We start from the raw sequence: 26,727 nt of genomic DNA, 5'->3' as shown, positions 1-26,727 counted from the left end.
AAACGTATTTTAGAAAAAGCCTACCAATTTGCTGGCATCAACAGAAAGAAATAGATCAAAAGAATGCTACTAGATTGTATGACGTGTAGTTTAATTATGCTGGTGTTCAAACAATAACTTTACTTTTGTTTCGCTCATTTTGCTCAACAGACTCGTTACTATGCTTAGTTTCGCTTAGTAATAACCATGTTATGTGGACCGATCATGTATGGGATAGCGTTTACCGTCAGCGTAATGTTCGTTTTCTGTATATATAGTTGTTGGTTGTACGATCGTGCGAATGTGCATTCTTGAAATTACAAGATCGTACAGCTCATTCGAAGTCTGATTAATTAGAATCTTATTTCGTACACATGAGCAACCCAAAAAATTGTAAGTACTGATAGTAATACAAAAACCAAATACACATGAGTTACGGTAGAAATAATAACCTACTGAACTATTAATCGACGAAAATATATATGGTTTGTCAATTGTCATGGAGTATCGAATTGCAAATTTATATTCATACAATTTCAATTGGATCTCAGTTTTTTTTTAAAAAAGCTTGTTGTAGTGATGAACATTTATCAATATCTCACCCCGACCCGGTAACGAATCGAACCCACCCGATAACCGGGCATCTTGTAGATTATTACCTGAAATAATACCCAACATAAAAGGGTCAGTTCTGACCCATTTGACACTCGGTTTCGGTTACGTATGAGGTCACTACCCCAACCTAAATCTAATTGAAATCTTCAACTCCAGTAAAGGGTGTTTTGACCTCCAGCATTTGTTTAATACCATCCAGCATCATTTTTTTGGAACAAACAAATTAAAGTATTGCATCTGTTTAATGGAAAAGTGCAATGTTTAATGATCAAACTGTCAACTATGCTTGTAAATGAACTGGATCGGTGGAATCACAGTATGTACTGATCGGGAATACGAAGATGAGACAGAAACCAAGATTATTAGATTGAACATGCCTAATGATCTGATTGATTTCTTCGTGTTTTTCCAAATCAGATTTTGGAGAAGGAATGATTTTAGAGAATAGAAATTGTTTCAATTACGAATTTGTAGGAAACCAATTATTATGATATGCATAACTGATCTGATCTGATGTTTAGATCGCACGATTGTAGGAGTTGTTATATATATCTGGTAACTGATTAAGATTACTCAAAAATGAAAACTGTATCAAATTTAAATAAAAAATAAAGTTTAATGTTTAATGACAATCCTACCCTTCTAATGTTTAAACAAGATCAATGGTCAGGATGAGTTCGTTTTTGTTCACAAATAGGGAAGGTTCACAAATGAACCTAACCCATATATATATATAGGGGATGGTTCAAATGAAAACCACTTTTATTGTGAAAACTCGAAAACTAACTAAAAAAGCCTAAAAAAACCTAAAAAACATACAATTTTTTTTTTTTTTTACAATTTTTTTTAGAAAAATCGCTACTTTTTATATATGGAAAAAAATATCAAAAAAAAAAAAAAAATTTTGGTTGTACTGCACATGTGCACTAATACGAAAAGCCTAAACCACTTAACCCACCCCCCACCGACACCCCCCAAAAACCTAAACCCCCCACCCCCCCCCCCCCCAAAAAAAACCTAAATTCACCCTCCCACCAAAAGCCTAACCCCCCCCCCCCCCCAAAAAAAAAAAAAAAACCTAAACCCCCCCACCCCCCACCCTCCCGAAAACCTAAAACTAAACCCTAAACATAAACCCGAAAAAAACCCTAACCCCCCCCCCACCCCCACCCCCCAAAAACCTAAACCCCCTCCCCCCACACCCAAAAACCTAATCCTAATCCTAAACCTCCAAAAAAACTAACCCTAAAAGCTAAACTAGAATCAAAAAACTAATTTTAAGCATGTAATGCACATTGTAGTACATGTTATATTGCACATGTGCACTACTATAATAATAGTATTGAAAACAAGACGACACCATAAATCTTTTTTTATGTCATAAAAAAATATGCTCGAATATACTTGAATGAAAAATAAGAAAATTTGTGATCTTATGGTGCCATTTTTGTTTTAAAATGATAACGTATGGAGAAATGGGAAATGTTTGAAAAGTTATATATTTTTTGTTCCAATTTTACTCCTCCTTCATTAAAAGTCTTCCCTCCCTCCTTTTTAGTGGGTTTTAGTTAGTTTTCTAGTTTTCACAATAACTAGTGGTTTTCATTTGAACTTTCCCCTATATATATATAGAGAGAGAGTAAGGTTAACATACAAAAAGTCTTATCATACATCACATAGGAGACAATGGTAACCGTTGGATCAGGGGTATAATCATGCATGGGACCACATAATCACGCATGGGACCACATAATCACGCATGAGACTATAATCACGCACGTTCTATGATAATAACGCACGTTATATTTTTTGTCATGTATGTTAATGTAGGTTAAGCCCTGAAGTACATTATACTTTCTATATATATATATATATATATATATATATATATATATATATATATATATATATATATATATCAAATTTTTCTTTTTTTAGAATTGTGTGCCCCTCGAAATCTCGGGCCTTGTGCGAGATTACTACATCGAACATTTGTTACTGCTTTGCACACATGGTATTATTAATTACATTGAGTATTTCTTACTACTTTTGCATACATGATACTTGATTATAGATATAGGTATACATTTTAGAATTTGTTAATGCTTGCACATATAGTACATGATTTGGGTCTTCATTGATTATGTTCCAGTACGTAATTACGTATTGGAACATAATCACGTAACTTTATAGCTTGTAAAACAAGATTATACATAATCAGTTAGTAGTTACTAAGTTACGCTTCATCACCTTACAAGTCTCCCACGATTTTTAAATGGTCATAACTTTTTGGTACGTTAATATTTTTTTTTAGATTACACCATATAAACGAGTATTTTATTCTCTTTAATTTGAGTATAGTATTGTTATAGTTTTTTAACTAAAAAAATGATAGCTTACGTTATTAACAGTGTCTAAGGGGTAAGCAATAACTGAATTGTTAACTGAAACCGAATCGAAATCAACCAAAAACTGAAATAACTGATTAGCTGAAACCCAGATTGACAAAAAAACGATTATCAATTTTTGTATACCCTGGTTTAACCATAATTAACTAAACTGAACCTTTCATATATTTCTAGGTTTATACCTTCAGTTCATGTATTTCATATTTATACCCCCGTTTTATATATTTATACCTCCATTTCATGTACCTATACATCCATTTAATATATTTATACCTAAACTTCAAGTATTTCTAATGTATTTAAACGATGTCCGATGATGTTGGGCGATGGTTCACGGTTACTGTTTATGTTTGTTGGTAGTGATGTCGGCAGGTCTTGGGTGGTGATACATGTGGCGGCTGAAGATCTACGACGTTGAACCCTATCAGATCCTACCTCAAATCTGAAACGGCGGCGGTGAGGGTCACTGGTGGTGACGATGGTGGCACTTGTTGTCGGTGTAAAGTTGGTGGGGATGGTGGCTGGTTATGGTGAAGAGAAGGAGATAGAGAGTGATGGAAAAGATACAGAGAGATGAAAGACTGAGAGTGTGTGTATGTTATATATATTACTGAAATACCCTTGCTTTTATTTATAAAATTACTGAAATACCTTTTGAGTTAACAAATATTTTAGATGAAGTTAGAAGCGGGGAGTAAAATAGGAAAAATCATAGTAAACTATTAAAGGAAAATGACTGTTTTTAAAGTATTAGAGCAAAAGCATTAAAACGACTGGAGGAAAACGGAAGTTTAACTTTTTTTTTTTTAACTAAAATGGTTGTGAAATGATTTTCAGAAAAGCAAAATACGTCACCGATCCGATCCACGTAATACCCAACCATCTGAACAATAACAACCGTCCATTCTCATGCCACGTCATCGATCCGAAAAACAACCCAACCCTCCAATAAAAACACACTTACCTCTCGTATATAACCAGCACCCGTAACCTCTTTCAATCACACACACTTCCCCCACATTACATTACAAACCCTAGAATTTCAATTTCCCTCAAAATCAATGGCACCAAAGGCAGACAAGAAGCCCGCCGAGAAGAAGCCGGCAGAAGAGAAAGCACCGGCGGAGAAGAAGCCAAAGGCCGGGAAGAAACTGCCGAAAGAAGCCGGAGCCGCCTCTGCAGATAAGAAGAAGAAGAGAACGAAGAAGAGCGTGGAGACGTACAAGATCTACATCTTCAAGGTGTTGAAGCAGGTGCACCCTGACATCGGAATCTCCAGCAAAGCCATGGGAATCATGAACAGTTTCATCAACGATATCTTCGAGAAACTCGCTCAGGAGAGTTCCAGACTCGCACGTTACAACAAGAAGCCCACCATCACGTCTCGGGAGATCCAGACTGCTGTGAGGCTTGTTCTTCCAGGTGAATTGGCCAAACATGCTGTTTCTGAAGGCACAAAGGCGGTTACGAAATTTACTAGCTCTTAGGATTTCAAAATGTTAGATGTTTTATGACTCAATAGTTTTAATCTATATTTGATTGAATCTGTTTGTCCAGATTGCAAAGTTTATGAAATATGTTTGTTATGCAATATAATCTGCCAGTGATACATAGTTTGTAACCATTGCTTCTGATGGCCTTATATGTTAAGTCTTAATCATCAAATTTATATTGTGTCAATGGTAACATTGTATATTTACACACATTCTCTCCTGGAGTTCTGTTGTTTAGGGTTTCTTGCCATTGTATTTTCTTTCCATGTTCAAAGCTCGAATAAAAAGATCGATGATTATCACAAGATCAGCTGGCACAAGGTGTTCATGCCGAAGAATTATGGGGGTGGGCTGCCTTAGAACGATGAACTTGGCGCTTATATCTGAATGGTGGTGGCGTTGGAGGACTATATCAGTTAATCTTTACTTGTACTCTGTTTTTTTTTTCTTCTTACAGGAACTACTCGTGCTTTCGAAGAGAAATGGGTACCGTGAGCACAACAACATTATCTAAAGGGGAATTGTCAAAACAGGTATATATAAAGAATGAGGTGTAGCGGGTAGCGTTAGTCCAGATGAGATATTATCCACACATGCTTGATGGTTAAATCACATTTGACAGCGGGTAGCAACACAACCCCAAAGCTGTACACTTCACTTTTTGAAGTTAAATTACATGTTTGTCAGAACACGAGTGATTATGTGCTTTCTTAATCGTGTTAAGAACAAGTTTTGATGCACTAAGAGTTAAGAGTAAGGACGTGCGGCAATGTATTCTGGAGCAGCATACCCATGTGTGCCCATTAATTTAGTTGACACATGAATCTCGTCACCTGAGAGCCTTGCTATCGCTAAACCATAATCCGATAGTTTTGCATTGAAATCCTGTGCCATGCAAACAAAAAGGATTGTAAATTTTTATATGCTCAGGGGCGGAGCTAATGTATTAAGAGGGGTAATACGGGTTGCGGCTCAACCCCATATTCGTAGTGTATTTATTATTATTATTATTTTTTTCTTCGGTTTTTTGTCGATTTTTTTGTGAAGCAGCTTCAGCTTTCTCGCTAGTTTCTATCTCTTCTAATTCTTTAATTTCTGCTTATAATTACAATCAAGCTTTCCCTCAAAATACTTGAAGCTCTTCATGAGTTCCTTTATCAAAAAATTGTGATTCTTTTTCATGTAAACCATATTATCAATGATTTTTCTATTGTCAATTAAAGTGGCTGTCAAATTTACTCTTATGTTAATTGAATAAACAATAATAATTTAACTAAATAGGAATCTAGAAGATTATATCGTCTTCTACAAAGTATCCAGTTGCATCAAAAATCATCTTTTACTCGCACTTAATCTCTATTGTGTAAGAGTTGTTTGTTTACCTCTGAATGAGCCTCTTAATGGTTCAAACCTCTTACTAATGGTTCAGACTATTTGTTTCGTGATGGTTCAGACATTTGTCTCTGAATGGTTAAGACCTCTAATCTGAATTGGTCAAGACATTTGCCCCTGAAAGGTTAAGTATTATGCTGGCTCTTAATGGTTCAGACCTCTTACTAGTTCATCACTTAATGGTTCAGCACTTAACCATTCAGAAGTTGCCAAACATCCCCTAAAAAAATTACTAAAGTTTATGTGGTTTAAACACACCTTAATGCATGAATGCGCCAACATCATCTTTGAATATGAGAGCCGATTGAACCGAGATCAGCGTTGCACAGATCAAGATCAACCAGAAAAAGGTTGGAATAGGCTCAATCAATTTGGGAGGGATAGATGAACAATCACACCGATCGGTTTCTTCGTGAGTCATGGGCTTAAATCTCACTTGGTGTAATTTACTTTGGATGGGCTAGAGGTTTTAACACAGTGGGCCTTGAGGCGGTGGGTTTCTCCTAAAATGGTGGGCGGGCCGGGTCGGGTCATTAACATTGTTTGTGTTCGTAGGACGTGAGTGACCTTTCACCAATGGGTTTACCCGGATGACCGGGCTTGTATAGTATTTGCGGGTCGTTCGAAAAAGCTATATTACTTGGACGGACTTTTATTCTTATTCTTTTACATGCTTTAAGAAAAATGAGTTAAAAAGGTCATAATTGATTTAAAAGGAAAAAACTAACCGTAACTATTTTAATCTCAAATGATTGTGAAGATAAAAGAACAGAGAATTGTGAATTCAAAATCTATATATTACATTTACTTTTCGTTGGATATGCAGGGATTAATACTTAATGAATTAAATAAATCATGGCGTAAAGAATTAATGATGGAATTAAAGAGAGTAGAAGAGAAATTGGTTGGATAGTTGGTGTATCAATTGCTAAAGTAAGACAAAAGGCTTGGAGCTAAATTCGGTTGGGAAATACAATGGAAGCAATTAGTGGGCTGAGTTAATGTTCAGTAGTTTTTGGTCCAAAGTGTGATTTGGCGGCCCAGTAACAATTCGAGACTTTAAGGTTGGATCAATTAAGTTTTTTTTTTTTTAACGGCAAACGCTTTATATATATATATATATATATATATATATATATATATATATATAGGGGAGGGTTCATTGGGGAACACTAAAAAAGTGGGGAACTAGGGAACAGGGGCATTTTTGTCCAAAAAAATCTAATAATTAACACAGTGTTTCAAACAGAATTACATTCCACTTTCAAACCCTAGCTTCTCTCAACCACCGCCGACGCTGCCACCATCTCCACCACCACCACCTCCGCCACCGCCATACGCCACCAGCATCGGCAAAAGCTAACATCAAACACTGCTGGAAACAACCACTCTGACTGAATAGAAGCCCTAGCATCATCTCTGTAAGATTTAATCTCTATATTTTCTGTACGTTTCATTCTTTTCATCGATTTTTTTGCGATCTAACTTCTAGATTTTGCTCTTAACTTGATTCAGTTGTGTGTAATTTCATTTTTCTTTTTATTGCAAATGCTTTTTGTTGTTTTTCGTCAGATCTGTACGTTTTAGTGGTTTGCTATTAGGAATACATCATCTAAATTGCGTTTTTAATCATGATAAAGCTCTCTTCATGTTATCTAGGTTAGATCTTGCCATTAACTATCAATATAGTGTTTTTTTTTTTTTTTAAATTGAACTTAATTTTTAATAGTAGATATTCATTTGAAATAATTATATATATGACATGTTAGTTTGTAATTATTTAACATGTTAAGTTGAATAATTTATCTGGTTATATCAGATACAACATATCAGATTTTGCTATTAAGTTGATTCAGTTGTGTGTAATATCATTATTCTGATTGCAGTTAACTTAACTTTGATAGGTGAGTGTGTGTGATTTGATTTTAAGTTTATTATGATGCTCTGTAAATGACTGATGGTTATATCGACGCTGTATGTAATAATGCCTCATTTTGAATTGTATTTTAAAGTGTATTAATGTTGAATTCATCTGGATTTCACAACCGTCGTCTGGAAAATGGATTCCAATCGCCGGCGTAATTCCTCATCACCGCCGGTGGTAGCAGATCTCGTCGACGTTGTCGCTACTAGCATGAATCAAGTTCATAAGAATCAGAGATGATATCGGACCGTTTCTCGCTGGTGAGAATTCCAAAGTTAGGTTACATCTGATCGGAAATTCAGCGAAGGTAGATTTCATGATTTTGTTTATCTGATTGTATCTGTTTATGTTATCTACAACAGTTTTACGCGTCGTCACATGATTCTAGTTTCATTGTAGCTTAATTAGTTAGAAATAGCATGCTGCATTTACAAAACTGACAGTCCATTGATTCTTATACTCTTATATAGTAACAGGTTTTTTTGCTTTTTCTGATTGAGTTTTGAAATAAGGAAAGGGCTGTCTTGTTGTCGAAATCCTATTTGTGAAGAGGCAGTATATGAATTATGGATATGGTTATCTGATTGTCGTATTTCTGATTGAGTCTTTGAACTAAGGACATTGTTCCATCAATCTCACCCGTATAAGTAGATGTATGCTTTGGTATAATCTCCATGTTGCTACTAAGAATAGCTCCTTATTGTTTCCCTTGTTTTCTTTTTAATCCATCAATTAGAGACAAACATTAGAAAAGTGGAGGTCAAACTTAAGAATTTGAAGGATCAAAAATTTTGCAGTTAGATCTGTTTATATATCAGTACAATTTGTTTTTTTTTTCACCAAAAGAAGATACTATCATCTTATGAAAAGCATATTTTACATAACTTGATGCTAGAATTCATTCTTTATTTTATATATTCTTGCTTACATAAAAATTACTAGTGGATATGAACGTTGCATCATTTTACTCGCTAATTTAGTAATATTTATGCTCCTTTTCTCCGTTACTAAAAAACTGCCAACAAATTCCACTACCAGAGTTCATCACTATTCTTGTGAAGCTTTATACAATAGTAAAGATGAGAATGAATTCAAACTTCATTAATGAGGCTTTCTTGATATAGAACATCTCAGCTAATTTCATGCCTTTTGCAGGTTGTTAGGAGAGAGTTCATTTTCCACTTTAACAAGATAGATATTAGATGCGTTGTGCAAGTTTTCAGCTGACTCGGATCCCAATACACAAAGTGTTGCCCACATTTTTGATAGACTTATGAAGGCAAACGTTCTCATCATACGTTATAACTGTTGACCATGTCTTATGTTGCCTCTAACTAACGAATTATTGCTTTACCTTTTGCGATACAGGACATTGTTACAGAGAGTGACCAGTTCAGGTGACTATCTTTGGTTTTATGTTAGGTTGTAATTTTATTTTTAATTGAATTTTTTTATGAAGTTTTATGCTTCGAGGAATTTATACCATTGTTAAGAGATCGGATGAATGTCTTGAATCCTTACGTCCACCGGTTTTTATTGCGATGGATTACAATAGTGGACAGTGTTCCAAACATAGATATTTTGGGATTTTTTTTATTACAATTGTTTTGGTCCTCACTTTTGTCATTGTTGGTTTATATCTCACTAATAGTCAAAACACTTTTGTTAATCTATGTATCTTGTCAAAACCTGATATTTGTTTTGGGATGGAGAAAGTGCTTTTTATGCACTACCATTAACACATTAACAACCCTTTAATGTGTTTCTTGAAGACTTACTATACATGAGGGCTTTGATTACTCAAAGTTGTGCGATCGTGCCAACTATGATTGTAGCGCTTGTTTTTATTAAATTGGAAGCTTCGTTGGATGTGTTAGATGAATGGCTTAATGTTCTTCAGTCTCTTTAGATCCCATTTGCACTTATTCCACATTAGACTTCATAAAAAAATTTATTTCAATATTTTTCACTCTAATCCAAAATTTAATATATAATCTGATATAATAAGTTGAACCGAACCTAGTTCATCAATGCAAACACTCTTTTAACATGTTAAAGTTTATCGTACAAAACTTACTTTAACAAGTTTGTTCAAATAAAGTCGAATAGAGTTTAGTTTAGTTGATCAATTCAAATGTTCATTTAAACATGTGAAATTATTTATTTTAATATTTTGAGCCCAACATAGGCTCCACACAAAACTTTATTTTAATAGTTTGAACTATAATAGAGAATTTTATATATAATTTGGTGGTCTCGCTCCTGACGCTCTGTGACTTTTGAATCGGGTTCAAAAAGTCGTTAATAGTAATTATTCGTCGCTAAAGGTTTCGAACTTTGTATTTAGTAGAATTGGTTTTTCTAATTCAAAAGGGGGTGGTGGCGCAACTTGTTGCCCGACTACCTGCCATTGCTTTGTAATTGCCCTTTTTCGTGTGGAATGATATAGTGCTTTTCACCTTAAAAAAATATGGTCAAATAAAGTTGAATCGAACCTATTAATTTATTGTAACTTTCATGTAACATGTTAAAGTTTATCATACCAAACTTTTTTTAACATGTTTGGTTAAACAAAGTCGAATCGAGTCTAGCTGATCACTGCAAACGCTCTTTTAACATGTTAAAATTTATTTTTTTTCCAATATTTTGTGCTCGCAGAGACTTCATACAAAAGTTTATTTTAATATTTTTCACTCTAATCCGAAATTTAATATCTGATATGATATAATAAGTTGAATCGAATCTAGTTCATCAATGCAAACTCTCATTCAACATGTTAAAGTTTATCGTACAAAACTTACTTTTACATGTTTGTTCAAATAAAGTCGAATCGGACTTAGTTTAGTTTAGTTAATCAATTCAAATGTTCATTTAACATGTTAAATTATTTATATCAATATTTTGAGCCCAACGTAGGCTCGACACAAAAAAATATTTTAATATTTTGAACTACAATCGAAAATTTTATATATAAGTTGGTCAAATAAATTTGAATCGAACCTAGTAATTTAATGCAAACTTTCATTTAACATGTTAAAGTTTATCGTACATAACTTTTTTTGAACATGTTTGGTCAAATAAAGTCGAATCGAGGCTAGTTGATCACTGCAAATGCCCATTTAACATTTAACATGTTAAAAAAATTTTAAATATTTTGTGCTCGCATAGATTTCATACAAAAGTTTATTTTAATATTTTGAACTATAATTGGAAATTTTATATATAATTTGGTCAAATAAAATTGAATCGAACCTAGTAATTTAATGCAAAATTTCATTTAACATGTTAAAGTTTATCGTATAAAACTTTTTTAACATGTTTGTTCAAACAATGTCGAATCGAGTCTAATTGATCACTGTAAATGCTCATTTAACATGTTAAAATTTATTTTTTCAATATTTTGTTCTTGCATAGACTTCATACAAAATTTTATTTTATATTTTCAATCAAATCCGAAATTTAGTATATGATATGATATAATAATTTGAATAGAACCTAGTTTATCAATGCAAACTCTCATTTAACATGTTAAAATTTATCATATAAAACTTTCTTTAACATATTTGTTCAAATAAAGTCGAATCGGGTTTAGTTTATTTGATCAATTCAAATGTTCATTTAACATGTTAAATTATTTATGTTAATATTTTGAGCCCAACATAGGCTCCACACAAAACTTTATTTCATTATTTTGAACTATAATCAGAAATTTTATATATAATTTGGTCAAATATAGGTTGAATCGAACCTAATAATTTAATGTAAACTTTCATTTAACATGTTGAAGTTTATCATACAAAACTTTTTTTAACATGTTTGTTCAAACAAAGTCGAATCGAGTCTAGTTGATCACTGCAAATGCTCATTTAACATGTTAAACTTTATTTATTTAATATTTTATAGACTTCACACAAAAGTTTATTTTAATATCTTTCACTCTAATCCGAAAATTAATAAAACCTAGTTCATCAATGAAAACTTTCATTTAACATGTTAAAGTTAATCATACAAAACTTACTTTAACATGTTTGTTAAAATAAAGTCGAATCGAGTTTAGTTTAGTTGATCAATTCAAATGTTTATTTAACATGTTAAATTATTTATTTCAATATTTTGATCCCCGCATAGACTCCACACAATACTTCATTTTAATATTTTGAACTATAATCCGAAATTTTATATATAATTTGGTCAAATAAAGTTGAATGGAACCGAGGAGATAAATGAGAACTCTTATTTAACATCATGTTAAAGTTTATCGTACAAAACTTACTTTAACATATTTGTTCAAATAAATTCGAATCGAGTTTATTTAGTTGATCAATTCAAATGTTCATTTAACATGTTAAATTTATTTATTTTAATATTTTGAATCCGCATAGACTCTATTTCCTTCTACTGGCTACACAAATGCCCTACCCTCCAAGATCCATCCTCACAGAAAACTTTATTTTATTTTTTGAATTCTAAAACGAACGTCAATATATAATGCAGTCAAATAAAGTCTATTATTTAACGTTTAACATGTTAAATTTATTTTTATTACTATTTTGAGCCCACACATATTCTATTTCTTTCTTTCTGCCACACAAGTCCCTCAAAACCCTATCAAATCCATACTCGCACAAACCTTATTTTAAGTTTTTTAACGCTAATCCGAAATTCAATATATAATATGGTCAAATAAAGTTGAACCAAATCTAACTGATCAATGGATACTCTCATTTAACTTGTTAAATTTACTTATTTAAATACTTTGAGTCCGCATAGACTCTGTTTCCTTCTTCTGGCTACAGAAATGCCCTACCCTCCTAAATCCATCCGCACAAAAAAACTTTATTTTAATAAATTTAACTATAATATGAAATTCAATATATAATGCAGTCAAATAATGTCACTCATTTAACATTTGACATGTTAAATTTATTTACTTTAATATTTTGAGTTCGCATAAACTGTATTTCCTTCTTCCTGCTACACAAATTCCCCAAAAGCCCTAAAACATCGGCTTGTAATTCGGAAAAACAACTTAACTCCGTTAAGCTATTTTAACGGCGAACTATTTTACAAAAAATAATTGACCTGTTCGGATTATTATCGACCAATAACTGACTTGGGATTATTATCTGCCAAATTGAGTTAGGTGGGATTATTTATTTCCAATTCGCCTTTATTTTAATATATTGATCCTACATAAACTTCATTTCTTTCTTCCTGCTACACAAATGCCCAAAACCCCACCAAATACATTCTCGCAAAAAAAAAAAAAAACTTTATTTTTATTTTTTGAACTCTATTCCTAATTTCATTATATAATTTGGTCAAATAAAGTCGAATTGAATCTACTTGATTAATGTAAACTCTCATTTAACATGTTAAATTTATTTATTTTATTATTTTGAGCACGCATAGACTCTATTTCCTTCTTCCCACTTTACAAATCGTCCAAATCCCACAAAATACATTCTCATACAAAACTTTATTTTAATATATTGACTCCAACCCGAAATTCAATATTTAATTTGGTATTATAAAGACGAATCGAATCTAGTCGATCAATGCAATCCCTGATTTAACATGTTAAGTTTATTTGTTTTAATATATTTAACAAGCATAGACTCGATTTCCTTCTTATCGCTACACAAATGCCCCAAACCCTACCAAGCATGCTTTTTATTTTTTTGATTTTGAATTTTTTTTATTAAAAGGTTTCTACATTTATTTATATACAAAAGAACCGAAAAATAATAATTTTTAACATGTTAAATTAATTTTTTATAATATATTTTACATATTAAACGAATGGTTTTTCGGTTCACCGCATTACCCTCGTTCATTATTTAATTTGTTTTTTTTTTACTTTTTTTTAAAGTTTTTATATATGAAGATGTGTTGAAACCATTCTAATAAAAAAAACATTTTTCGTAAAAATAGTTGTTACCTTTGTTAAAGTGTTTTTAAGCATGTTTTTACTTTTTACTTTTTTGTTTATTTTTAATTAAAAAGGTTTCTACAGTATTAATATATGCAAAAGATCTGAAAATTTAAAAAAACATATTTTTTAATGATATATTTAATATGTAAAATGAATGATTTCTCGATTCTCACATTTTTTTGGTGGTCTCCATGGATTCAAACCTTCGTTCACAATTTTAAAAAACATTTCTTTTTCAATTTTTTTTCAAAATTTTTTAAATTTTTTGCATATTAAGATGTGTTGAAGCTATTAAAACCTTATAAAGAAGCAACTTATATGTGCATATATATCTTGTAACTTTAGCTTTGGGAGGCTTTAAAAAAAATGAAAATTTTCCTTTCTAACCCTAAACTTTTAATTTTTTGACAATTTAAGTTTAAAGTTTTAATTTTTGTTTCCTTTTAAACCCTAAGGTTTTAATATTTGACAATTTACCCTAAAGTTTTAATATTTGGCAATTTAAGTTTAAAATTTTAATCTTTGTTTCCTTTTTAACCTAAAGTTTTAATCTTTGACAATTTAAGTTTAAAGTTTTAATCTTTGGTAATTTAACCCCTTTGATTAATTTGATTTTTTCACTTCTAATTCAAAAGTTTCCATCTTTTGCGATTTAACCACTTTGATTTTTTTTACTTATGTGTTGTAATATTGGCTTTGGGGGGTTTTCAAAGAAAAAATGGTTATGCATATGGTTGTTGTAACCTTGGCTTTGGGGTTTTTTCAAAAAAAAAATGATTTTTTACTTTTCACCCAAAAGTATTTTATAAATTACTTTTAACCCGAAACTATTTGTTTTTTTTTTACTTTTAACACAAAACTTTTAATCTGTTGCAATTTATCCTCACAACTTTTTTTACTTTCAACTTTGGTCCTTTATATTTTTCATTTTCCGCAAATTTTTAGCTTTATCATTCGTTCTAAATTTTGTGACTTAACACACCACAACGTGCGTCTTTGGTTTAACGTTTTTATGTTTGGTTCTAAATTTTGCGGGTGAACGTTTTTACATCGTCTATTTTTTCCTGTTTGATAGGTTCAACATAACGTGCGCGCACTAAATCGACCTAGTTATCACTAAAGAATCCCCGCCGCATTGCGGCGGGTCTTAATTCTAGTTCTAATAAAAAAACATTTTTGAAAAAAAAATTGTTACATGTTTTAAAGTGTTTTTTAACCATAATTTCAGTTTTTAATTTTTGGAGGCTTTTGCATGTATTTACATGAAAAAGAGCCGAAAATTAATAAAATGAATTTTGCATGACATATTTATCATGTTCAAGAACTGGTTTCGTGGTTCCCACATTTTTAGTGTTCCCCATTGAACCCAACCATTGTTCACTATTTTGGAAAAAAAAATTGCATATAAAGATGTGTTGAAGCCATTCTAATAGAAAACATTTTTGTAAAAAGTAATTTATTACCGTTTTTGAAGTGTTTTTTTAGGCATGTTTTTTTTATTTTTTGACTTTTTTTGTTAAAAAGGTTTTGATAGTATTTATATGCAAAAGAGCCAAAAATTAAAAAAAAAATAATTTGAACATATTAAATTAATTTTATATGATATATTTAACATGTTTGGTCAAAAAACTCGAATTGTGTTTAATTGATTTATAAAAATACTCATTTAACATGTTAAATTTATTTGTTTTAATATTTTGAGCTAGCATAGACTCCACACGAAACTTATTTTAATATTTTGAACTCTTACCGAAATTTAATACATAATTTGTTCAAATAAAGTTGAATTGAACCTAATTGATTAATGTAAACTCTCATTTATTTAACATGGTAAAGTTTTTATACAAAACTTATTTAAACATGTTTGGTCAAACTCATGGTATATCTTCTATGCGAAGAATTATGTGGTTTTCGTAGTAAACTATTTAAAACATGTTCTGAAAAATCTAAAAACTTGAACCTAGTTTTTAATAAAACTATTAAATAAAAGAGACAATATTTAAGATATAAAGGTTAAACGAGTGATGTACATGTTACATGAATAAGTAATGGGTTGTGTTTGGATATAGCGATTCAACGTGTCAACCTGACACGATTGATACCCGACTGAAAATCATAAATACATTTAATAAAAAAGAATTACGTTATGAATCTACCATTAGTGAACCAATTAGAATAGAACATATCCCCAGGTATACTAATATATTTAGGTATACTAATATATTTAGGTATACTAATATATTTGACTGCCCATAACACGGTTCAAAATACATCACGAGAGCTGCTACTAATGACAAGGTAGCTACTATTTGATATACTCATCTGTTGCTGCCTCTTAACTTAAGCCACAAGGTTGGGTCCGTCTCATCCAACTCCATATCACACCGTTTATCAACTGCATTAAATGAAAATCTAACCTTTTTAAAGGGTGCATATATCAACCAAATCTGATTTCAGGAACTAGGATATGACACCTGGATTGAACCGAAAAGAGTGCTTTTAAATGGTGCATATATCAACTGAAGTGCTTTGTTCTAGACCGAACGTAACAGGCAAGCTGCTCAGAAGCTTGAGAGCTACTCGATATCGGCTTGGTTAAAAGCTCGAAAAGGCCGAGCTTTAGCGAGCCCGAGCCTGAAATACAAAGCTTGTTTAGGCTCGCGCGCCTAAACGAGCCCAAACACCATTTTATTTTTTATACAATATAATAATAATAATAGTGATGATCACATTGGCGAGCCGAACTTTTAACTTTGATGTTGTTCCCAAAATAGCTCGATCCGAGCTCGAGCTTTGGGTTTTACTCGCGAGCCGAGCTCGAGCTCAAATAAGTAGGCTCGAACCGAGCCGAGCTCGAGATTCATAAAAACATGACGAGCCGAAATCGAGCTCAGCCGAGTTCGAGCTCAGTCGAGTTCGGCCTTGGCCCGGCTCGTTTACACCCCAACTGGTGGCTTGAGCTTCTTGGGCCACCTTTTGTTTTGTTTCCGTTTCTACCTCTACTTCAAATAAACTGTTTTTTATTTAAAAAATTCGGAGCTTTTGTATATAAAGATATGTAGAAGCCATTATACTAAAAAAATCATTTTTGTAATTTTTTTACCTTTTATGTTATTGTGTTTTTAAGCATTTTGATTTTTTTAATTAAAAGGGCTTCTAGATATATTTATACGCAAAAGCTTTAAATTTTCTTTTTGAAAAAATTAATTGTTAACATGTTAAATTAAATTTTTATAATATATTTCATATATTAAATACATGGTTCCCTGGTTTTGTAATTTTTTACGTTTTATTTAATTGTTTTTTTTTAATTTTATAAGCTTGACTTTCTTTTTTTAATAAAAAGGCTTCTAGATGTATTATATGTAAAAGCTCCAAAACGTTTTTTTGAAAAAATGATTTCTAACATGTTAAATTTATTTTTATAATTTATTTAATATGTTAAATACATGGTTCCCCAGTTTGTAAATTTTTTTATTAACTCGCTGTTGAGCATTTTTTGAATTCTTTAATTAAAAACGCTACTAGATAGATTTATATGCAAAAGACCAAAAAGTGATATTGAAAATATTAATTTTTAACATGTTAAATTGAATTTTTATTATATATTTAACATGGTTCCCCGGTTTCGTTATTTTTTTTACCTTTTATGTTAGTGTGTTTTTAACCATTTTTAGAATTTTTAACATGTTAAATTAAATTTTTATAAAATATTTAAAATTCTAAATACATTGTTCCTTGGTTTTTATTTTTTTTACCATTTATTTAAGTGTTTTATGCATTTTTAGAAAAAAAAAACAATATATTTAACATGTTAAATATTTAAATTGCTAAATACATTGTTCCTTGGTTTTTAATTTTTTTTAATTTTTTACCGTTTATTTGCTTCAAGTAACATGTTAAATCTATTTTTATAATATAATTAACATGTTAAATATATGGTTCTCAATTTGTAATTTTTTTTACCTTTTATCAACTGTTTTTAAAATTAAATTTTAAAAACATGTTAAATTAAATTTTTTTTTTGAATTTTTTATACATTGTTCCTTGGTTTTTAATTTTTTTTTACCTTTTATTAATTGTTTTTAAGAAGTTTTTTATTTTTAAATATTTTTTATTAAAAAGGCTTGTAGATGTATTTATTCCAAAACATTTTTTAGAATATATTTTAACATGTTAAATTAAATTTTTATAAAATATTTTAAGATGTTAAATTAAAAAAATTTAGAAATTATTTATTTTTGAAGTTTCTTATTAAAAAGGCTTCTAGATGTATTTATTCCAAAACTTTTTTTAGAATATATTTTAACATGTTAAATTAAATTTTTATAAAATATTTTAACATGTTAAATTAATTTTTTTAGAACATATTTTAACATGTTAAATTAAATTTTTATAAAATATTGTTTTAGAATATATTTTAACATGTTAAATTAAATTTTTATAAAATATTTAAAATGCTAAATACATTGTTCCTTGGTTTTTAATTTTTTTTTACCGTTTATTTAAGTGTTTTATGCATTTTGTGAAAAAAAAACAATATATTTAACATGTTAAATATTTAAAATGCTAAATACATTGTTCCTTGGTTTTTAATTTTTTTTACCGTTAAATCTATTTTTATAATATATTTAACATGTAAAATATATGGTTCTCAATTTGTAGTTTTTTTTACCTTTTATTAACTGTTTTTAAGAAATTTTTTATTTTTGATTTTTTTTATTAAAAAGGCTTCTATATGTATTTATTCCAAAACACTTTTTAGAATATATTTTAACATGTTAAATTAAATTTTTATAAAATATTTTAACATGTTAAATTAAAGTTTTATAAAAAAAATTTAGGAATTTTTTATTTTTGAATTTTTTTATTAAAAAGGCTTCTGGATGTATTTATTCCAAAACTTTTTTTAGAATATATTTTAACATGTTAAATTAAATTTTTATAAAATATTTTAACATGTTAAATTAATTTTTTTTAGAATATATTTTAACATGTTAAATTAAATTTTATAAAATATTTTTTTAGAATAAATTTTAACATGTTAAATTAAATTTTTATAAAATATTTAAAATGCTAAATACATTGTTCATTGGGTTTTATTTTTTTTTACCGTTTATTTAAGTGTTTTATGCATTTTGTGAAAAAAAAACAATATATTTAACATGTTAAAAATTTAAAATGCTAAATATATTGTTCCTTGGTTTTTAACTTTTTTTTACCGTTTATTTGGTTCAAGTAACATGTTAAATCTATTTTTTATAATATATTTAACATGTTAAATATATGGTTCTCAATTTGTAAATTTTTTTTACCTTTTATCAACTGTTTTTAAGAAATTTTTTATTTTTGAATTTTTTTTATTAAAAAGGCTTCTAGATGTATTTATTCCAAAACTTTTTTTTAGAAAATTAATTTTTAACATGTTAAATAAGATAACAGATGGCACATAATAAGATAACAGATGGCAATTTCGACTCGTTTTTCAATTCATGGATCAACTAAGAGTTATATTTTAACTCAAACCAGTTCAATGCGTACAAATGTTTTTATATTAAGCGCTATTTATTCATAATGATAACTATAAAGACAAAGTGTTTGGGGTTGACATGACCCGACCCGTCTGACCAGCCCAATTTGTAATCACTACTCGCTGGATTTGCTTATAAGAAGTTGGAAACGACGTTACCTGTTTGTATCCCTGGCCAACGAAACAGGTGCGAAATGTAGCACCAGTTGAGATCAAAGTGCCCGACTCACTTGTAATACTAGCATCAAGAACAGTTTGCTCTAAGGAAACTGGAATAGTTGTTGCAGGATTTGAGTTACCAAACAAACGACTGCCATAGATGTACCTGCAAGCAGCTCAAATCGGAAACGAAAACTACTGAAATGTCTAGAATACCCTCAAAATCATCGACAAAAAAGATTATCACAGAATGTAAACTATACCTGCCTGCGATACATACGTATCTTAATTCAGGAGTATAAACTGCTTTCCTACGGTTTTTCTCAACGTAATCCAACAGACCCCTTGTCTGATCAACAACTTCGGGCACCCCTTTTGGCGGTGGCCTAGCTATTAACATCAAAAGTGATAATAAATCAGCGTTTAAACTTTAAAGCATCTATTGTCATGAATAGACTTGAAGTTTAAAGCATCTGGTATATATATACCGAAGGGGAGATCCCAAAGTGAGAAGCAAGGAAATATTATTATTTGCCTCGGTGAACTCTTCCATATACACCGGGCCAATCATCTTCCTGCAGAGTGTCCGATTTTAGACAATGTACCACCTGTAGAGTGACTAATTTAAGATTTAACAAGTCATTATTTAAAAAAAAAAGAATCAAAACGATGGGTATTTTAGACAAGTTTATCAACTTCAATATACAAAAACTAGTTTAGGACTTCTCCATGCATCTTTTAGTGTAAATTACACAGATGGTCCTGTTGTTAACTTTAATTTTGGATTTGGTCCCAACCTTTTCAAAAATACATGGATGGTCCCTGTGGTTTGCACTTTGTAACTCATTGGTCCTTACAAACGTAGACGAACTTGCAAGAGCTCATGCAAGCTGGTAACAAAGTGTGAGCGAAGTCGGTAATAGGGTAGGATTCAATGTCTAGTGCCGAAAAGGTGCTATGCGGGTTGTGCTTGTGATGATAATGGTCGGGGAAGGTGTAGCGGTGGCGGTTAAGGGCAGAGAGCATGAGAGCTTTAAGTCAGGTGGTTCCGGACTTCATGAAGGAGGCCAAGAAGATGTCGGTAGGGTGTGATTTGAAATAGGTATGTAGAAGCAAGTTGGTTTATAGGATAGCAGCACGATGTGCTCCTGATAGTTGTTTAGAACACAACTTTCAAACACTTTAATAAACTAACATATGGCGCCAGATCCAACCCAAACCCACAGGTTGGGTTTGAGAGTCGTGTGATGGGTGACTATCCAGCACGGTTCGGACCATAAATTAAATGATGAACGATATTTAGTCGTCGAAAGGATTGGCATTATAATTTATGCTTGAATCTTACTCGGTATCCACTAAGTCATATGCAGATTTAGTGTCTCATTTTCTGTAAAACACGAATCAATTTCGCATTTAAATGACATCCTCTGTTCTTACCCCAGTTCTGTTTCTGATCATTTCGTTCTTAGGAACTATAATCAAAACCTAAATGTGGATTATTTATCATCTGCAACACACAATTTGAACATTTCAACAAATAACACGAAAGAATAAACCAACAAGCGACAAGGAGTATTTAGTGAACAAAATAACTGACCTTCGGGGTGACAAACTTAGACCATTGAAAACGAACTGTTGTGCTTGACCCTGCTCTACATGCTCCGGATCAGATCTGACCTGCTTGACCAACAAATCGGTGTTCCTGCTCTCCGTTTTCCATAGCCACGTGTCTGCCTCATCCTTCGCCCCATACCTGGACAACAGAGTCTGCAGTTGCTGCAACTCCACTCTCTCCGTCTGTGCCAGCTGGGGTTTTTCAACATCTTGTTCCAGCCCGTGCTCGACAACTGCTGCCAAGTTAAAACAAAAGAGTCTTTTCATTTATTGTTTTAACAAATTCTCAAAAAAAAAGGAACAAAGTTAATTTACCAATGTGCTTAAATTCTTTTCTCCTAGATTCTTTATCAACAACATCATGCCTCTACTCGTGCGTTTAACTTTTTTCTACATAGACCCCATTGGTCTTACCATTGCTATGACCATTTGTCTCTATCATCTTCATATCCTCCTCCAAAATTACTGGTCATCATATTTGCAATGAGAGATAATTAAAATATGCACAACAAATGAAATTTGCATACATATGCCAACATCATTATTTAGAAATAAATCATCTGTACAAATCTCCGTATCTTCTCATACAATCCATTCTATTCGACAACCACGCCTATTAAAACTTCTTAGGTTTTCTCGAATTCTGATAGTCTTTATTTCTTACATCTATAAACAAGTATTTTACATGTAAAAATGAGTTGTTTGTGTCGATATCAGTCTCAACCCCTAGCTTTATATTCACAGAGGAGTAAAGGTATAAGTGTATAACAACTGAAGATTAACATCCTTGCATCGCATGGAAAAATCAGTTGTCATATATGCAAACATCCCGTGACATCCTCCAAATCGAGCATGGAGAAACCACTATCGTTTACCTTCAACAATCTCTTAATGAAACTCACATCGCACGAAATGAGTAATCCGCCTGTTAACTAGAATCTGAACTTATTTTGCAACATGTATATTCAATTTCATAAAGCTGAATAAAGTATTCAAAATTCAAATCCCTAGTTAATCAAATAGACTTCAACACACAAATTTGTACGAAGCATAATTTCAGATCTAATCTCATCATCCGGAAAAAATGTTACAAAAACGCAACATTATAAAACCAAATTCACAATTGAATTAGTATTTTTTTTTCACACGATCATACAAGCAGTTTGAGTGATAGACATTCAATTCTCGTTTCAGAACTTCTGATTTTTTTCGTATTAATCAAACATGTATGTGTTCTTGAGCCAGTTCTTGAGCTTTCTACTCTTCTAGATTTGAAACTGAAAGGTGAATCCAATATATTACAAGTTTAGAGGTTTGTGTAATAAGTTTCAAATAAGTTTTACATGTTAAATTAGAAGTGTTTCACTTAAAAACCTTGCAAATGACATAAACTCTCTACATTTTTGCAGATAATACAAATAAAAAGAAACAAAGGTAACAGAGATGATGTATTATACCTGCTAATCCAGTAAATCAACACACCGACTGCTCGTTCCATCTTCGTCGCACTCATCCGGTAACCTAATTCATATCTTTCACTTCCTCCAAACCCTAACGTTTGGTATCTCTAAACCCTAGGAATTACATCAGAACGGGAACTAACAATTTGCTGAGGTTTGCCTATGTCTTCAATTTCTTCTAAATCGGACTGGAAACGGTGAAATTTGACGGTTTAGGGTGGTGGTGGTGGTACGGCAGCAGGAGTGTGAACGACGGTGATCGGAGGGTGGTGCCCAAGGTAGCAGATGGTGAATAGGTTTGTAAAATTGTGTGACCAAAATACCCTTCCGTGTGTTTTTATAATTAAAAGCATTGGATTATATCACAACCGTAGATTACTTTGATCTAAGGGCTCCTAATGGGGTTCCCCTGTTCCCCACTTTTTTGGTGTTCCCCAATGAACCTCACACACATATATATATATATAAAGAGCCAGCAAGAAGCTGAGGGACAACGACACAAACAAACAAAAAGAAAACGAACGAAAAAACAGCAAATTACAAAATGGCTACTATGTCAAAATCCACCCATTTCCCCCACGAAGGCGACGAGAGCTTCGATCTATTAAAAATCCAAATGAAAGTGTCCTCGTTGATAAGCTCCACCGATTTAGAAACCGGAATGAAGTTTCCGTTAAAAACTTTGTCATTTCTGGCGAGCCAAATCCTCCAGACCGTAGCCAACGCGACAGCGTAAACCATCTTCTTCCACTTAACATCGCCCGGCTGATTTCTTAAGTAGCCGATCATGTCTTCAATGCTACCGATGTTACTGGGGAATTTAATCCTCATCCATGTCAATATGGACCACCAGATGCTCCTGGCCCATAAATAGTTTATGTAAACATGCATCGGGTCTTCATCACAGATCCCGCAACGAGGACAAGAAACATCATGAACCGGAACCCCCCTATGTCGCAACCCAATTTTAGACGCAACTTTGCCTAGCATGGCTTTCCAAAGCAGGTAATTCACCTTCGGAGGAACCCAAGAATTCCATCCATAAGCAACCGGTTCAACAATACCCGAGTTGGTGGCCTCTTCTATATCAAGTCTGACTTGTTTCACCGAAACGGAGCCGTTCGGGTCATTTGTCCAAATCCATTTGACCCCATTATGAATCAGCTTTTTATAAATATTGATACCAACTTTGGCGAAATCCTTTTCCACTGAGAAGATATCCTTCCATGGCCCCGCGATCAACTTTTTTATGGGAAGGAAAGAGTTGTTACTGACTGAGTTGGCAGTATGAATAGATCGAATCACTTCTGCCCACGTCTGATTCGGGTTGTCTTTAAATCTCCACCACCATTTAGAGAGCATAGCCTTGTTAAAAGAGTGAATACTGCCAAGGCCCATACCTCTCGCTTTTATAGATTTGATGATGAAATCCCATCTCAGCCATCTCATTTTATTACCCGAAGCAGATTTGCCCCACAAGAAATCTCTTCTAATTTTCTCGAGTTTGTAAATGATGCATTTCGGGGCCGCGAACAAAGAGAGAAAGTAAGATGGGAGACTACCGAGAACCGACTTTGGTAAGGTTAATCTTCCGGCAAAGGGTAGATGTCTAGCTTTCCATTTGGAGAGAACACTAGAAAATTTTTCAATCACCGGTTTCCAGTACGCAGCCCTTTTCATGTTTACACCCACCGGAATCCCCAAATAAGAAAAAGGGAAAGAGCCAACTTCACATCTAGCCAAGGCCGCAAAGTCCCCTATTTCAGCTTCGGAGACACCAATCCCAAAAACCTTACTTTTTTGGCGGTTAACCTTTAAGCCAGTGACAAGATGGAGCCATCTCAACAACCGGTTAAGAGTTGAAATATTATGATTAGTCCACTCCCCAATAAAAATAACATCGTCGGCATAGCAAAAATGCGAGATGAGTGGACCATTATTGGGAAGCTTACAAGCCTTAAAGAGGCCGAGATTGCAAGCCCTGTTCATCCATAAATTGATGATTTCCGAAGCAATAACAAAGAGAAAAGGGGACCATTATTAGGAATTTATTTTGGAGCATATGTCGACTACAAAAACAAGGTCGGTTGACTTGTAGAAAAAAGAATAAGGGTCTCTTTTTTTAGCTTTTAAAGATATTCTTAATACTTCAAACTTTTTACTGGTTCATCACTTAATAGTTCAGACTGTTTGTTTTGTAAGCAGATATCTGAATGGTTAACATTATACTGAGTCTGAATGGTTAATACCTATAATCTGAATTGGTCAGACATTTGCCTCTAAACGGTTAAGCATTATACTTACCCCTAATGGTTGAGACCACTTACTGGTTCAGACCTTTTACTGGTTCAACACTTAAGCATTCAGAAGTTGTCAAACAGCCCCTAAAAAGATAGCGACTAAGGAGGGCAGTACGCAACTTTTTGGGGGGATTGGAGTTCGCATACAACTGAGGGTTCTGACGCATAGAAAAAGGGTTGTTGCACGAATATCAAGACTGGAGCATGAGGAGTATGAGCGGCTAAGCTCTTTGAGACTTCCTATAGGTGGATGGTTCGTAGGGTTAAGTACTTTTCCCAGTTTTATTCATATTTGAATTTGTTTTTTTTTACATTGACAACGTTTTACAAACAATTTGATATGCTGGTTTATTTAAACTATTTGCATGTGATTTGAGTTCTTGATTTAAAATTTGTTCGGTTGATGATAAAACCTAGTAGTTTGTTAGGGTGTACGGGGTGGTCGCGGCAAGGGGATGCGGCAACCCCTTTGCCGATCGGCAAACACCGCTGCTACCATGATTTGCCGCGCGGGGTGTAGAGGAATCAAGGGATGGTTGCCGCATGCGGGAAGGGAAAAAGGTGAATGTTGGACATGAATGTTGGGTGGGGCCAACCAGTATTCAACCAATGATGTTTTGTTTTTTGTTTTTTTTTAAATGGTTTGGGGGAAACCACCACCTATGTTTTTTGGGCAAGGCCGCAAGAGGGGAGAATAAGGGAAAATGATATGGGACAATATGATTGGGTGGATGGAAAGTTTGCCCCCTCTCATTAGGCATGACATTTAGGTGACATAGAGTATGTGTTCAATCATCACTAATATCATGATTCCGTATAACTGCGTGTTTGTGCCAACATTATTTGTCTTTATAGTTTTCTTCATTGTTCATCATAACATATTAATACAAGTAAATGTAAATGATGTGCTGGTTTATATAATTGATGTGTTGATTTTGCAAATGATGTGTTGGCTTATATACTTGTCCAAATTAATGTGCTCATTAAAAGTATGTATTCAACCATCACTAATATCATGATTCCTTCAACCTTTTAAAATGATTAACATAATGTTTCTTCCTTTTTAAGTTTTTCCTCTTTGATCAATGGAAAGATCCAACAAGCTTAGATGGATGATTAAAAACAAAATCCCACTACTAGAAATCATATAGGGCAATTGATTTGCAACTATTTTTATCAATGGGGAAGTCACCTTGTGGATAATTTTGTTCCTTCATAAACATAGTTGAGGTAGCGTGTTATGGGATAATGAAAATCAGGAGATATTCAAGGGATTATGGTTTAAAATGAATTTTAATTTTATTATATTATTAAATACAGTTAGTACAATTACTAAAATGTCCTTATAACTACTAGTTTGTAAAACTAATACTAACGAGCTTATGTGTAATTAATATTATCCCTTGATTAAAAATTTGGATAACTTAAATTTGTTCTTTACCGTTTTTACAATTGACACGCTTTGTATCGGATCTCAACTCATTAGATCATTTATAAACATCAAAGTAAAATAATAAAGGTGTTAGGAGTGGTGCGGCAAAGGGTGTCGGCAAAGGCCTTTGCCGCGTGGCAACACCGCCGCCAAGCCCTTTGCCGCTCGGTTTCTTTGATCAGGCGGTGAAGGCATGTCGATGCGGGAATCATGAGAGAGAGGGTAGTGTGAGAGAGAGGGTAGTGTGGTGTGGGGTCCATTCCAATCTCAACCAATCACACCTTTTTCCTTTTTTCTTTTTAAATAGTTTACCACTTCATCAAGTGTTTAAACCATTGCCAACACTTTTGATTTTAAATAGCTTACCACTTCATCAAATGTTTAAACCATTGCCAACACTTTTGAGCATAGTTTACCACTTTGACATGGCACACTCTCATTGGTTGATTTTTTTAGTTTGCCACTCTCAAGTGTTTAACCACTCCT

The 26,727-nt window shown here is 32.5% G+C and overlaps 2 protein-coding genes across 2 annotated transcripts; one reads left to right on the top strand and one right to left on the bottom strand.

Moving 5' to 3' along the window:
* Nucleotides 1–3,993: 3,993 nt before the first annotated feature.
* On the top strand, nt 3,994–4,677 carry LOC110873174 (histone H2B-like). Its single transcript, XM_022122100.2, has one exon. It carries the CDS (start codon nt 4,064–4,066, stop codon nt 4,487–4,489), a length of 426 nt encoding a protein of 141 aa, XP_021977792.1. The 5' UTR covers nt 3,994–4,063; the 3' UTR covers nt 4,490–4,677.
* An 18,369-nt stretch (nt 4,678–23,046) lies between these two features.
* Nucleotides 23,047–24,498, bottom strand: LOC110870243. The gene has a single exon (XM_022119438.1). The coding sequence runs from the start codon at nt 24,496–24,498 to the stop codon at nt 23,047–23,049; it is 1,452 nt and encodes a 483-aa protein (XP_021975130.1).
* Nucleotides 24,499–26,727: the final 2,229 nt, after the last annotated feature.

The sequence above is a fragment of the Helianthus annuus genome, chromosome 8 (assembly GCF_002127325.2).
Source record: "Helianthus annuus cultivar XRQ/B chromosome 8, HanXRQr2.0-SUNRISE, whole genome shotgun sequence".
In the NCBI taxonomy this organism is placed as follows: Eukaryota; Viridiplantae; Streptophyta; class Magnoliopsida; order Asterales; family Asteraceae; genus Helianthus; species Helianthus annuus.
This window is presented reverse-complemented; position numbering and strand designations above follow the sequence as displayed.

Coding starts and splice junctions, on each gene's coding strand:
- LOC110873174 (XM_022122100.2), top strand. CDS start 4,064: ATGGCACCAAAGGCAGACAAGAAGCCCGCCGAGAAGAAGCCGGCAGAA.
- LOC110870243 (XM_022119438.1), bottom strand. CDS start 24,498: ATGAACAGGGCTTGCAATCTCGGCCTCTTTAAGGCTTGTAAGCTTCCC.